At 38.4% G+C, this 14,980-nt stretch overlaps 1 protein-coding gene across 1 annotated transcript in view; it reads left to right on the top strand.

Moving 5' to 3' along the window:
• Positions 1-604: 604 nt before the first annotated feature.
• The window catches only part of CFAP61 (cilia and flagella associated protein 61), a 174,902-nt gene continuing 160,526 nt past the window's right edge, over positions 605-14,980 (top strand). The window contains exons 1-5 of the mRNA XM_063299927.1: positions 605-762; positions 861-1,011; positions 3,702-3,778; positions 8,635-8,702; positions 9,787-9,913. Of these exons, the coding sequence (XP_063155997.1) occupies positions 605-762; positions 861-1,011; positions 3,702-3,778; positions 8,635-8,702; positions 9,787-9,913 (581 nt within the window). The remainder of the gene's footprint in view (positions 763-860; positions 1,012-3,701; positions 3,779-8,634; positions 8,703-9,786; positions 9,914-14,980) is intronic.

A 14,980-nucleotide genomic window follows, 5' to 3' on the forward strand; every position in this document is an offset into this window, starting at 1 on the left:
AAAACTACATAAATATGACCCAAGGAATCAAGTTTGATGGAGACATTAGCCTTTTTTCCCCCAGACAGTAAAATACATTTCTAAAGATGAATCTGCTGATGGCTGTTAGCCTTTTTCCCCCACTCTGACCATACTTCGGGATTAAGGAAGCCCCTATAATTTGCCCTTAGTTTCATATCCATCAAAGGTGGAGAGTACTGTTTTGAATGGATGATACCAATCCAGGCTGTGCTGCTTTGTTTTGTTTTTGTAGTCTCACCTAAATCTGAGGTGTATGATCCATTCCACTATCACTTATATAAAGGACTTTACTACTTTATTCTTTTATATGATACATCCTGCTTATCAGAGGTCCCTAACCCTGGTACATTACATACTAAAATTACAATCCAGCCCACAGTTTACTTTGAAATAAGTGCTATTGAATTATAAATGAAATTTAAATCCATGAGGCTTACTTTCTTGGTTGAAATGTTTAAGAAAAGCTGTGATTTTAAACTATTTCTACAGGTTAATTTTGGGGATTATTTTCAGTAATGTCTTTGACGATAAATCATAGTGTTCAAATTGGATTTTTGATTATTGTTTTGTTGCAGTATGCACAATGTCGTCCTTACCATCTGCAAGAACCTCATCTACACCACCATCTTCAGTCATATTAAGCACCAGAAGGACAGAATCCCATGATATTCCTAATATTATCAGTCTTACGAAATATGATACAGAAAGATTGTTTGGCAGGATTAATGTCATATATCTTTTGTAAGTAACACCATTATAACAACTTCTCATGTATCTAAAATAACTCAATTAAGTTTCTTTCACTAATTTCACTTAAAAAAATAACATTTATTTTACAGAGAAAAAGCTAATCTTGCAGTGACGGTGATTAATCACAAAAATATAAGTGTTGCTCATGCTGCATTTCTGGATTATCCTAACTGGGATGTTGTTGATGAGGCCAATTGGGAAGCATATATGAAACAAAATTATGTTCAGAACAAGCATACAGTAAGTATGGGGCGCTTTTTCCTCTAGAAAATTCTAATTGTAAAAGTTTTCATTTTTGTATATGTTCTCACAAGAATAAATGTGATATACATTTTATTTTTTTACTTTTAATTACAAGAAAACATGAAAAATGACTTTATCTGCTAGTATGCATTGATTTCGTACCCTTGTCTTGTGGAATATATCTCTGAATACCGCTAGCTTTGTTTCATACACAAGTGCCTGTCAACCTCTGGCCCAAAGGGGAAAAAATCTGCATACGTATGAATAAGAACAGATTTTTTTGTTCCATACCATATCTGTATTTGTTACATTTATTGCATATAATTAGCAATGTGTAGATCTGGCTCTGATTATTAAAAATTCCGAAGGCAGTGATATACAGTAGGTGTTTAAAGAAAAGCTTTTTTCCAGGTACCATGGTTGCCTTTAACACTTAATTTTCCCCAAAATTAATTTTAAAGAAAGGATTGGGGCAATTATCAAGAAGAGATAAGAGAGAGAATGAACAACTTTGCTCAGAATAAACAAAGCTATTCTCCAGAGGGAAGGCAAAAAAAATTTGGGCCAATCACTCTCTCTCAGCCCAACTCACCTCACAGGGTTGTTGTTCTGGGGAAAATAGGAGAAGGAAGGAGTATTAAGTATGTTGCCACCTTGAGTTATTTATAAAAAAGTATAAAGGTGGGATAAAAATAAAACAAATAAATAAAAATAAAATAAAAATAATGAGAAAAGGAATAAATGCAGTGAGGATATTGGAAAGTGAAATAGCTGCACATGGAGAAATACAAGTGGAAAAATTTTGAAATATGGATGTGGTTTGCTTATGGAGTGTTTTGATCATAAGAAGGGTACCATGATGTTTCCTTTTACAAAGGGAAAGGTAGCAAGAGTGTATGAAAAAACTACAAGGTAATTAGTCTGGTAAGTGTTTGAGGCAATGTTTGGTAGCATTCTGATTAAAAGGGTAGAAGAGGTGACAATGAACCACATCTCAGAGATACAGTGTAGCTTTATTTTGGGGCAGTTGATGTACAGACCAGACTTTTGTTCTTTAGTATGTAACTGAAAAATGTATGAATATAAGCAATGACAAATCTCGATAAAATAGTCAAGAGCAGAGACATCACACTGACAGCAAAGGTCCCCATAGTTAAAGCAATGGTGTTCCCCGTAGTAACATATGGCTGCAAGAGCTGGACCATAGGGAAGGTTGAGTGAAGGAAGATCGATGCTTTTGAACTGTGGCGTTGGAGGAAAATTCTGAGGGAGCCTTGGACTGCAAGAGGATCAAACCAGTCCATCCTCCAGGAAATAAAGCCAGACTGCTCACTTGAGGGAATGATATTAAAGGCAAAACTGAAGTACTTTGGCCACATGATGAGAAGACAGGATACCCTGGAGAAGATGCTGATTCTGGGGAGAGTGGAGGGCAAAAGGAAGAGGGGCCAACCAAGGGCAAGATGGATGGATGATATCCTAGAGGTGATGGACTCGACCTTAGGGGAGCTGGGGGTGGCGACGACCAACTGGAAGCTCTGGTGTGGGCTGGTCCATGAAGTCACAAAGAGCCATAAGCGACTGAACGAAAAAAAAACATGAATATAAGAAATTTCTTTTGATTTAGAGAAAACATGATAGTGAATAGGGTTGAATCATGAATATGGAGATGAAGGTTGGTTGGAAAATAAATGGGCAATATATGCAGTGGAGTAAGGCAAGAAATGGTATCCTGCAAGTATTTGTTTGGGTCCCAGTACTATTCAATTTGTTCATAAATGATTTAGAATTCTGCACATCTAGTGAGGAAGCAAAATGTATAGATGACACAAAGTTATTTAAGGTACAATAGTAAAGAACCAAATGGATTGTGAAAAATTCCAGAAGGAACACTGCAAGCTTGGTGAGTGGGCCACTAAACGCAAATGCAATTCAATGTCATCAATTGTAAAATTATGCCCACCAGAGTAGGGATCTCTTGTTTACTTGGGTGAACTGTGAAGTAGTGAACCAAAACTGAGACCTTGGAATCATTGTAGATAGTTCAAATCATCTACACAGTGTGCAGTAGCTGTGCTGCAAAGAAAGCAAATTACATGATAGGGGTCATTAGAAAAGGAATAGACAACAAATAAGCCAATATCAGCATTGAATTGCAAAATGGTAGATCAAGAGAAAGGGGAAGGCTGAGAAAGTCATGGATGGACAAGAGTTGATCAGATGCTCAAAGAGAGAGAGAGTTTAAAGAACAAAAGGCCGTGTATCTGTATAATGTGGTGGAATCAAGAATATGGCCTGCAAGGATAGAAAGGTATGAGTGATGAACAGCATTGATTTAAATTAGATTTATCTATATTTAATGCCTTTGATTTGTTTGACTCTTTATTTCCTACTCCTTTTCAGTGTTACATTTAAAACTTTATGCAGAAAGGGAATAGCACAATGTATATGTGTGTCAAGCTTTTGTGTTTACCCCAAGTCAGCATATAGTCCTAGGTAATACAATAATTTACAAAAAGATAACAAAATACAGTGAAATTAAAGAGTTTATTTTAAAAGATTTTTGTAACTAAAATATTAGACTACTTTGTTGCAGTGTTGTATTCATTTTTACAAGAACCATATAAAGTTATTTTGTTAAAATGAAATGTTTTCTGTTAAGTTTGTAACTTTTTTTTTATTCACAGCCTTTAAATACACTGTTTATGCATCTATTTGTAACAACTGATGAATATGCAGTTCATTGTTGTCATGAAATTATGAAGTAAGTGAATTTTGTGGAGATCATGAATGGGAACTATATTGGAATTTTAAGATTAAACCTGTCCTTGACAGTAGATTCTAATACATTTCGGTTTAGAAGTAGATGCATTTCTGCTCTGAAAGGTTCAAAAGGCTTATTCAAAGGAATAGGGATTGCAGTGGAAATTTCTTTCAAATTAGTAGTATGTAAGTGTGTATTTCTGTTTACTGGGTATTTGCAAAAGCAATTTTCAGTCCATGTTGTATTTATGTATGTATTTATTTGATGTATACCAAATATTTGAGTATCTCTTAAATAGTCAAGATGGCTAATAAAAAAATCAGAAATGGAATATATAAAGTTAAAATGAATATGTATTCAGTATACACATCAGTACATTGCATATGCAGGTAGTCCTCGACTTCGACCATTTGTTCAATAGCCATTCGAAGTTACAACAGCACTGTACACATGGTGGTTACAACCAGTCCTCAGAGTTCTGGCCATCCAGCACCCCCATGGTCACATGATTGCAATCTGGGAGCTTGGCAACCAGCTCGCACTTACGACTGGTTGCAGTGCCCCATGATCATGTGATCACCATTTGCAACCCTCCCTGCTTGCTTCCCCAGAAAATAAATGGAAAAGCCAGCAGGGAAGGTTGCAAGTTGTTGGGTAAGTCTCCCCCCTGCGCACCCTCCGTCAGCCCCTCTGTGCTTGCACCATGCCGGCCACTCGTGCAGCCCTGTGCACCCTCCCTGACCCTCACCATGCCTCCCTCACACCTTCCCCAACCCGCACTGCACCCCTATACACCCTCCCCAACCTGCACAGAGCCTCTTGCACACCCCCTCACACCCTTCCTGACCCACACTGTGCCTCTCACACCCTCCCAACGCCATGCCTCTCACACACCCCTCATATCCTTGCACACCAGCACCATGCCACGCCTCTCACACACCCCCTCATACCCTTGTACAGCCACCTTGACCTGACCTGTGCTGCGCTGCGGCTCTCGCATACTCCCTCACTTCCTCCCCCACTTACCTGCCTGCCAGCCTGGAACTTATACCTTCTTGCTGGCTTCCCCACTGACTTTGTGGGAAGCATCAGGAAGTTACCTCACCTAATGACCGAGGGATTCAGTTAACAATGGCAACTGGGATTGCAGGGATTGCTGTCACTAAGCAGAATGAATGACATTAAAAATAAAAGTGACTAAATGGTTTGGGATGAAACTGAGGTGAGGAACTGCTGGAAGGAATATTTTAGAAATGTATTAGGAATGATCTTGGGCCAATCACTTTCTCTCAGCCCTAGGAAGGAGGCAATGGCAAACCACTTCTGAAAAACCTTGCCATATTGCTATAAGAATGTTGAGAAATGGTAAGGTTGCAGTTATAGATGGTATAACTGGAGAAAGCTTTAATGTGGATATGCTGTGCTTATTGAGTGGCTGTGTGATTTGCCTAACATGTATATGACAACTGTATCAAACAATAGGAAAAATTTCATTCTTTTACAAAAGGAAAGATAGCAAAGAGGAAATGCAAAAACTGCAGGAGGATTAGTAGATTAAGTGTGCTGGGCAAGCTGTTTGGCAGGATTCTGATTGAAAGGGTGTGAGAGATGACAAGTACATGAATCTAATGTAGTGTAATAGAATAGACAGGAAAATGAATGGAGAAATTTCAAGATACGCAAATGCTCTTAATTCTCTTGTTTTATACTTACTATTTGTCATTTATTTTAATCCTTTTACTTTCACTTTTAGGCTTACAGTTATATTTGCTTGTACTGTTAATGACCACAATGAAGATTGTTTTGAGATTTGTATAAGAGCATGCTTCTGCCCATCTTGTTTTATGGAAGTGAGGCTTGGGTACATCAGGGAAAAGACTGAAGTTGAATGCAGTGGGTATAAAGTACTTAAAAATGTGTGTAAAACAAGAAAAGATAGGGTCAAGAGTGAACAAGCACTGTAAAAGATGGATTGAAAAGAAAAGTGAGTTACTGGTACAAAAGAAGTACTTTGAGGTAGTTTGGAAATAAGGAAAGAATTAAGAATAGGTAAGTTCCAAAACAATGGGTCAAGAAGAAGGTGAAGGTGGGCAAAATTGTAGGTGGATGAGTTAATGCAGTCCTTAACAAGAAAGAACTGTGAAGTTTCAAGAACAAAAGACAATGTATAGAAATGGTATATATAGGTAGTCCTCGCTTAACGACCCTAATTGGTACCGGCATTCCATCACTAAGTGATGCAGTCATTAGGCGAAACATAATGTGACCTCACTGCTTAGTGTTGGCGGTTTTGGTAGTCCCGGTTATGGTCATTAGGCCAGGACCTCATGCTTCTCCTGCCCTGCTGTGCTCACCTCTGCTTCAGCTCCCCCCACCTGCCTATCTTGCCCCCCATCTACCCTTTTGGCCACCCTGTACTCCACTGCCCCTGCTGCCCTACACTCTGCCATTCCTGCCACCCCCATCACCCTGCACTCTGCCTCAGGAAGGCCTTGCACAGCCAGCAGGTGCCTGGCCAGGCATGGCTAATCAGTAGCTGGAGGAAGATGACGGTGAAGGTCAGCTGGGGGCAGCAGGGGCAATGGAGTGCAGGGTGGCGGGGTGGCAGAAGGCAGGGTGGCAGGGGCAGCGGAGTGCAGGGCAGGAAAAAGGGCAGAGATGGGGGGAGATAGGTGGGTGGGGGGAGATGAAGCACACCTGTGTTTCTACATGTGGGCAGGATGCTAAGCATCCAAATTTTAATCACATCACTGCAGAGGTGCTGCAATGGCTGTAACTTTGAGGACTGGTCATAGCTGCCATTCATTCAGTGCCATTGTAACTTCAAATGGTCACTGAATAAATGGTTGTTAAGTGAGGACTATCTGTAAATGTGATGGAAGCAAGGATGGTTTGCAAGAGATATGGAGAGGTATGGGTGTGAATTTTATTTAGCTATATTTTTTTTCTTTTTCTTATCTCAGTTCTATAATTTACTTGGTTTTTATTTTCTCATTTTCTGAGTTTTGAATGTTTCTTATTCTGAAAGGGATCAGCAGGATGAGTATATATGTTTGTAAAAAGTCAACACCAACTTGATGGCAAATAATCAGTTAATCGAAGGACTAAATTGCCTTCAGTTTAATTGTGACAGTTTTAAAATAATTTATTTTGATAAACAGCTATAATTGTTGCATAGCTTAAGGCTGTACTTCTATTGCCTTTATCATTCTGTTTTGTAGTTTACTGTTTTATTCCCTGTTGAACCATTGTTAGGCAGTTTTATTCTAAGTTGTTCTATATACAGATCTGGACCCTCTGGGAACAAAACAGAACCTAAATGTAGTAAATAATAATAAAATAATGATATCAGACAACAAGAGAGAATTCCATTACCTTTATGGAGAATCAGAATAGGCAACTCAGTGAGATCAGCCCACCATATTGCAGCAACCTGATTTATAATTCTGTGAGCTAGCAGCCAAGACAGGACTTGCCTTTTTATCCTCTGACTCTTATAGTATTCATGATCACTATATTATTTTATTGTATTTATCTAGAGACGAATGCAGTGACAGGTGATATATCAATATTTTAAATAAACAGATACTGCAGAATTGCAGTCTGCTCAGGAACAAAATGGAGGAAGCCTTACAAGTCTTTTAGCCTCCTTACTGACCACTGATAGTGTTCCTTGTGACAGAAATACTTGAATGCATTTCCAGATATATATATATATGATAGGTTTTAGATATTGGGTAATATAACTGGTGTATTGTAAAGTATGCATGTATTGCAAATCACAGAATTATATTTTGCCAACTACTTGTAGTTATTTTCAGAAATGTTTATTTATATGAAAATACAGAAAGGTTTAATAAAGAACGTACTCTGCAGTGCACCTTGTAGTAATCCTATAGTCAATTATGTTCACTGTTATATTAACACCAAAGTCTCACATCTTATATACCTACTTGTGAATTTAGTACAGTTAAAGCTATACTCGAGAAAACTGGCAGTTTCTCAGTAAGCTGACGAAAAATCACAAAGATTCTTACAGTGCCAACTGTAAGACTAACCCATTTTTATTTTAAGGCATAATCTCTCATGAGCAACATCTCACTTCCATCACAAAGCTTAAGCTTATGCCATAAAATAAAAATGGATTGGTCTTAAAAGGTGCTACCATTCTGATTTTTGGTTATCCTAGATTAACATAGCTCTCTTCTACAATGTCCTCAGTAGGCTGGGTGTAGCGTCTTATAACATGTGGAAGATCTGTTAAAGAAAAACCTGTCGATCCCATCTTGAACTGGAACTTGACCTGTAACAAAAAGTGGAACAGTAGACATATATTTCTGCCATATATTTATTCCTCCTATATGTCATCCCATAGTTCAATAAGGTTACTTATCAAATTTAAATACTGCAAGCTTAATCTTGGGATTAGCAATATAGCACTCATAGCACCCACCTCCCTATTTAAAACATTTAAAGTAAAAAAAGGTGTTTTGAGGTCTCTTGAAATAGACACATCTTGCAAGATCTGGCATGGAATCTCATGCAAAGTAGCTATTTTAATTTTCGGTCTTTTGACTCCTTAGAATGGTGGCTCCTACCTTACAAATATTTGTGATCTTGCCTATCTGACACCATTTCATATCTTCACCTGATTCTTCTAAAAATTCAATTTCTGCTTTGAAACTTGTGCTCTGAACACACCTTCATTGTTGGTGGAAATTGTATGCATGAAAATACTATCTTGTTGACCATTCTGCTTTGGTAAAGAAAATTTAAAGATGACTGCTACTTTGGTGCACATTATTTTTTTAACCTAAAATAAAAAGCAAATAAATAAAATATATGTATTTTTACAGGACTGTTTTTAAAACTGTACCAGAACTACATTTCATACTCCTCTTCATACCATCTCAAGAGGAGTTGGGTAAGGATTTGGTTAAGCTCTTCATGGCTCCAAAAACCTTTCACCTTCTTTTTTGACGCAAGGGAAGAAAGGATATGAGAACCAATGCAGTTTTAATAAATCATCAGCAGACTCAGGTAGTTGCGACCTCTGTTAGTATCAGAACAAGCAGATTCTGCATCCCGTCTCCCTGGTGCTCCAGCTTGAAAACCAGATCATATTGTTTAGTGAACAAACAAACAAATAACTTTACATGTGCTGGATAACTGTTATTCTGTCATGTCATTAATTACATCTGGAATGCTAAAAGCAAAAGAGTTACTGACCTTGAACATGCATTGGCAATATTTGGCATTAAGAATCCAGCTGAGAAAAATAACAAAGTAGTAAAATGTTGTTAAATTAAGGGCATGAGGAAAATACAGCAAAATATGTAGATTATAATAATAATAAATTCTGTTATCAAAAACAAGAATAAAAATGCATAGGAATTAGGTTATATTTGAAATGTATTCCTACCTTTGTGCTAGGATTTTGTTGAAAACCTGGCTGCTGTTTACAAGAATTCATTGTATTCACTGTCTTTTGGCTTTGAAATTAATAAATACAAAAATGAGACTGGATTATAATTATTCAATGAATCAACTAGCCATTATTGGTTTATAATTTTTTCTTCCTTTTGTGGTAAATAACAAGTGTGGGAATTGCAATTCAACCTTCTGATTTCCCAAATGACTGCAAATCACATTACCAGAGGTAGGGTTTAATTTTCAGAGGGACTTTTTTTTTTTCATGGTTTGAAGGATGGGAATTGGAGTTAGAGGCCTCTGAGTGACCTCTTGCTCCATTCCAATACTTGAATTTGATTTTGCCTCTGAATTTTAGTAGTGTGATACCAGAGTCCTGAGGAGATGCAGATGGGATACTGGGAGATTACATGTAGACTACAGATTGCCCAATCCTTCTGTATAACGCTTTTTATTTAAACATTTTAAATTAATAGTAACATTAATGCCAGACATTAGAAACAATATTTACTGAAGTTTAGCTTAAGAGAGTCAGTGCAGTCTGTGAGTTACCTTTAATATACTTTTGTTGTCTTCAGGTATAGACTTGGCAGCTGCTTTTGTCCCAGTGATGGATCCTCTCAGTTCAACTCTGAATATGGAATATAGCCTCCATGTGTCACACAGGCATCAATATTGTCCCCAGCTGTATATTCGCTGTGCCAGGTAATACCTTACATTGTCTGTGAGAGTGAATTAATCTTCTGTCACTATCTTCATTTGTGTCTTTCAATATTCCTTAATCATTCTTAATGCATTTGTGGACATTTTTATGACATTCCACTCCAGTTTGCATTTTTGCTCTTGTTTCCTTGCTCTGTTTATTTATTTGTTTGTTAGATTTAGATCAGCCTTTCTACTAGGAGTGCAAAGCATCTCAGATAGCACTCTATTCCAATTCTTCTCTACAAAAACCCTGCCACATTTGTTGGGCTGAGAGAATGAATTTCCATGGCTGAGAGTGGACTTAAACTTGAGACTTCTCAGTCTTAATTCAATACCTCAACCACCAGAGCGTGCTGGCACTCAATTTAGTTGGAAAAATTGTAGTATGAATGTGCTATTTTCAGATGGTGAGTTAACTATGAAATTATTATTTTATTAATATTTATTGTTTTAGTGTTTAGGTTTGGGGCTAGTCTAGGGTTTTCATATAGTATCTAAAACCTGAAAGTTCTTGTGCTTCTTACCTAGTTTCCACTGGAATAGCTATTCTACATAGGAATTAGTGATTTATTTTACAGAATTTTTAGATGTGAGGAGAAGTGACACATTAGCTATTAACTTTATGATGACGATTATAAAACTAATATAATTTGTTGTTGTTGAAGGAGGAGGAGGAGCATTCCCTCAAAAGCAGTTTGAAATGACAGAACCGAGATGCTAGTTTAGTTTCTATGCTAACTGGTTAAATGAATCTCCAAATGTCTTCTCATACCTCTCTACTTTGAAACATTTTTAAAAGGCATTTAATATTGAAAGAAAGAAGGAAAATTGCAACAATATCAGATGTGTCAACTTCATACACTTTATGCCATATAGTATGTTTCTGAAATTAAATTTTTTAATTGCATGGTTTTCTTCAAATTCTAACAGGTCGTAAATGAGTTGGGAGTAATCAATTGTTAACTGACCACTAGAGGTCATTATAGACCTTTTAACATAGATCTTGTGTTCATTAGTGTATTTAGTGAAGGTGGAATTAACAAAACAAAAACACAGACAAAAAGGAAGAGAAGGTTCACAACCAAAATGCTATTCTATTTTCATATATTACAGTAGTCATAAATGCCAAAATCCAGATTCTTACGTGTCATGTAAAATAATGTGTTTGAATAGGTAAGCAAAATAATGTGTTTGAATCAAGATAGGCTGATTTAAACCTTTAACCTTCAAGCAACATTTGGCTTACACAAAGAAAGGTTTCTGTCCAAAAATTCAGTGTCTGAGGTATTTGAAACTTGTGCCATCACCAGTTAGAAAAACATAAATTACTCCTAACAAGAGCTGAATATATTTTCCATCCAAGATGTATCTTAGCATTTTAGCTTGCTTTATTAATTTTTTAAAAAACATATAGTTGATTTTTGTTGTTGTTTATTCATTTAGTCGCTTCCGACTCTTCGTGACTTCATGGACCAGCCCACGCCAGAGCTTCCTGTCAGTCGTCAACACCCCCAGCTCCCCCAGGGACGAGTCCGTCACCTCTAGAATATCATCCATCCATCTTGCCCTTGGTCGGCCCCTCTTCCTTTTGCCCTCCACTCTCCCTAGCATCAGCATCTTCTCCAGGGTATCCTGTCTTCTCATTATGTGGCCAAAGTATTTCAGTTTTGCCTTTAATATCATTCCCTCAAGTGAGCAGTCTGGCTTTATTTCCTGGAGGATGGACTGGTTGGATCTTCTTGCAGTCCAAGGCACTCTCAGAATTTTCCTCCAACACCACAGTTCCAAAGCATCGATCTTCCTTCGCTCAGCCTTCCTTATGGTCCAGCTCTCGCAGCCATATGTTACTACAGGGAACACCATTGCTTTAACTATGCGGGCCTTTGTTGTCTGTGTGAAGTCTCTGCTCTTAACTATTTTATCGAGATTTGTCATTGCTCTTCTCCCAAGGATTAAGCGTCTTCTGATTTCCTGACTGCAGTCAGCATCTGCAGTAATCCTTGCACCTAGGAATACAAAGTCTTTCACTGCTTCTACATTTTCTCCCTCTATTTGCCAGTTATCAATCAAGCTGGTTGCCATAATCTTGGTTTTTTTGAGGTTTAGCTGCAAACCAGCTTTTGCACTTTCTTCTTTCACCTTCATCATAAGGCTCCTCAGTTCCTCTTCACTTTCAGCCATCAAAGTGGTATCATCTGCATATCTGAGATTGTTAATGTTTCTTCCAGAGATTTTAATTCCAGCCTTGGATTCCTCAAGCCCAGCTTGTCGCATGATGTGTTCTGCATACAAGTTGAATAGGTAGGGTGAGAGTATACAGCCCTGCCGTACTCCTTTCCCAATCTTAAACCAGTCCGTTGTTCCGTGGTCTGTTCTTACTGTTGCTACTTGGTCGTTATACAGATTCTTCAGGAGGCATACAAGATGACTTGGTATCCACATACCACTAAGAACTTGCCACAATTTGTTATGGTCCACACAGTCAAAGGCTTTAGAATAGTCAATAAAACAGAAATAAATGTTTTTCTGAAACTCCCTGGCTTTTTCCATTATCCAGCGGATATTGGCAATTTGGTCTCTAGTTCCTCTGCCTTTTCTAAACCCAGCTTGTACATCTGGCAATTCTCGCTCCATGAACTGCTGAAGTCTACCTTGCAGGATCTTGAGCATTACCTTACTGGCATGTGAAATGAGTGCCACTGTTCAATAGTTTGAACATTCTTTAGTGTTTCCCTTTTTTGGTATGGGGATATATGTTGATTTTTTCCAATCTGATGGCCATTCTTGTGTTTTCCAAATTTGCTGGCATATAGCATGCATTACCTTGACAGCATCATCTTGCAAGATTTTGAACAGTTCAGCTGGGATGCCGTCGTCTCCTGCTGCCTTGTTATTAGCAATGCTTCTTAAGGCCCACTCAACCTCACTCTTCAGGATGTCTGGCTCTAGCTCACTGACCACACCGTCAAAGCTATCCCCGATATTGTTATCCTTCCTATACAGGTCTTCCGTATATTCTTGCCACCTTTTCTTGATCTCTTCTTCTTCTGTTAGGTCCTTGCCATCTTTGTTTTTGATCATACCCATTTTTGCCTGGAATTTACCTCCAATGTTTCTAATTTTCTGGAAGAGGTCTCTTGTCCTTCCTATTCTATTGTCTTCTTCCACTTCTGCACATTGCTTGTTTAAAAATAATTCCTTATCTCTTCTGGCTAACCTCTGGAATTTTGCATTTAATGGGGCATATCTCCCCCTATCACTGTTGCCTTTTGCTTTCCTTCTTTCTTGGGCTACTTCTAGTGTCTCAGCAGACAGCCATTTTGCCTTCTTGGTTTTCTCTTTCTTTGGGATGTATTTTGTTGCCGCCTCCTGAACAATGCTGCCAACTTCTCTCCATAGTTCTTCCGGGACCCTATCTACTAAGTCCAGTCCCTTAAATCTATTCTTCACCTCCACTGCATATTCCTTAGGAATATTAGTGAGCTCATATCTAGCTGATCTGTGGGTCTTCCCTAATCTCTTTAGTCTGATCCTACATTGTGCATTAAGAAGTTCGTGATCTGAACTACAGTCAGCTCCAGGCCTTGTTTTTACTGACTGTACAGATGTCCGCCACCTTTGGCTGCAAAGGATGTAATCAATCTGATTTCGGTGTTGTCCATCTGGTGAAGTCCATGTATAAAGCCGTCTCTTATGTTGTTGGAAGAGAGTGTTTGTTATGCAGAGTGAGTTGTCTTGGCAAAATTCTATCAGCCTATGTCCTGCTTCATTTTGTTCTCCCAGGCCATACTTACCTGTAATTCGAGGTGTCATTTGACTGCCCACCTTAGCATTCCAGTCTCCTGTGATGAAAATAACACCTCTTTTAGGCGTGTTGTCCAGTAGGTGCTGCAGATCCTCATAGAACTGCTCTACTTCAGCTTCTTCAGCATTTGTGGTTGGGGCGTATATTTGGATCACTGTGATGTTAGATGGCTTGCCCTGAATTCGAATTGAGATCATTCTGTCGTTTTTTGGGTTGTATCCAAGCACTGCTTTAGCCACTTTACGATTAATTATGAAGGCTACTCCATTTCTTCTGTGGTCCTCTTGTCCACAGTAGTAGATCTGGTGGTCATTTGATGTGAAGTGGCCCATTCCAGTCCATTTCAGTTCACTGACGCCCAGAATGTCTATCTTTAATCTTGACATCTCACCAATAACCACATCCAATTTGCCCTGGCTCATAGATCTTACATTCCAGGTTCCAATGGTGTGTTGATCCTTAGAACATCGGATTTGCTGTTCACCACCAGCACCGTCGGCCGCTAGCCGTCCTTTCGGTTTTGAGCTAGCTGCGTCATCACGTCTGGGGCTAGTTGAACTCATCCTCTGTTCCTCCCCAGTAGCATTTTGACCATCTTCCGACCTGGGGGTCTCATCTTCCGATGGTATACCGACATATCTCTGGTTGTACTGATCCATGTAGTTTTCACTGCAAGAATACTGGGGTGGGTTGCCATTACCTTCCCCAGGGATCACATTTAGTCTGACCTCTCTGTCATGACCTTCCCGTCTTGGGTGGCCCTTCACGGTTTAGCTCATGGCATCATTGAGGTGGTCAAGCTCCAGAACCACGACAAGGTAACGGTCCTTTGCTGAAGATAGTTGATTTTACAAAATGTATAAAAATGTATTTCAGAAAGCCTACCTCCAGTTATACATACAGTACATATGTACACCTAAACACATGTATACTATATATAAAAGAAAATATACTTTCATATTTAAGCAAAATTAATAGCACTTATGGCTAGTATGTATTTTGACAAGGAAAAAAACATAATATGCACATTCAAACTATTGAAACAAAACTGTTAGCCATATATCCAAATACCTGGTGAAATAATACATGTTGGTAAAAAGCAGGTTATTATTTCAACAAACATTTGTGATTAACAAGGTTGATTCAGTAATTAAACTGATGTCATGGTTCCAGCCTGATCCCAACGCAGCAGCACTCTTGGCGCAATGCAGATGTGAAAGAGTCTTTATTGGGTCAGCATCCAAAACATGTTAAGGATTCGA

This window comes from Candoia aspera, chromosome 3, assembly GCF_035149785.1.
Source record: "Candoia aspera isolate rCanAsp1 chromosome 3, rCanAsp1.hap2, whole genome shotgun sequence".
In the NCBI taxonomy this organism is placed as follows: Eukaryota; Metazoa; Chordata; class Lepidosauria; order Squamata; family Boidae; genus Candoia; species Candoia aspera.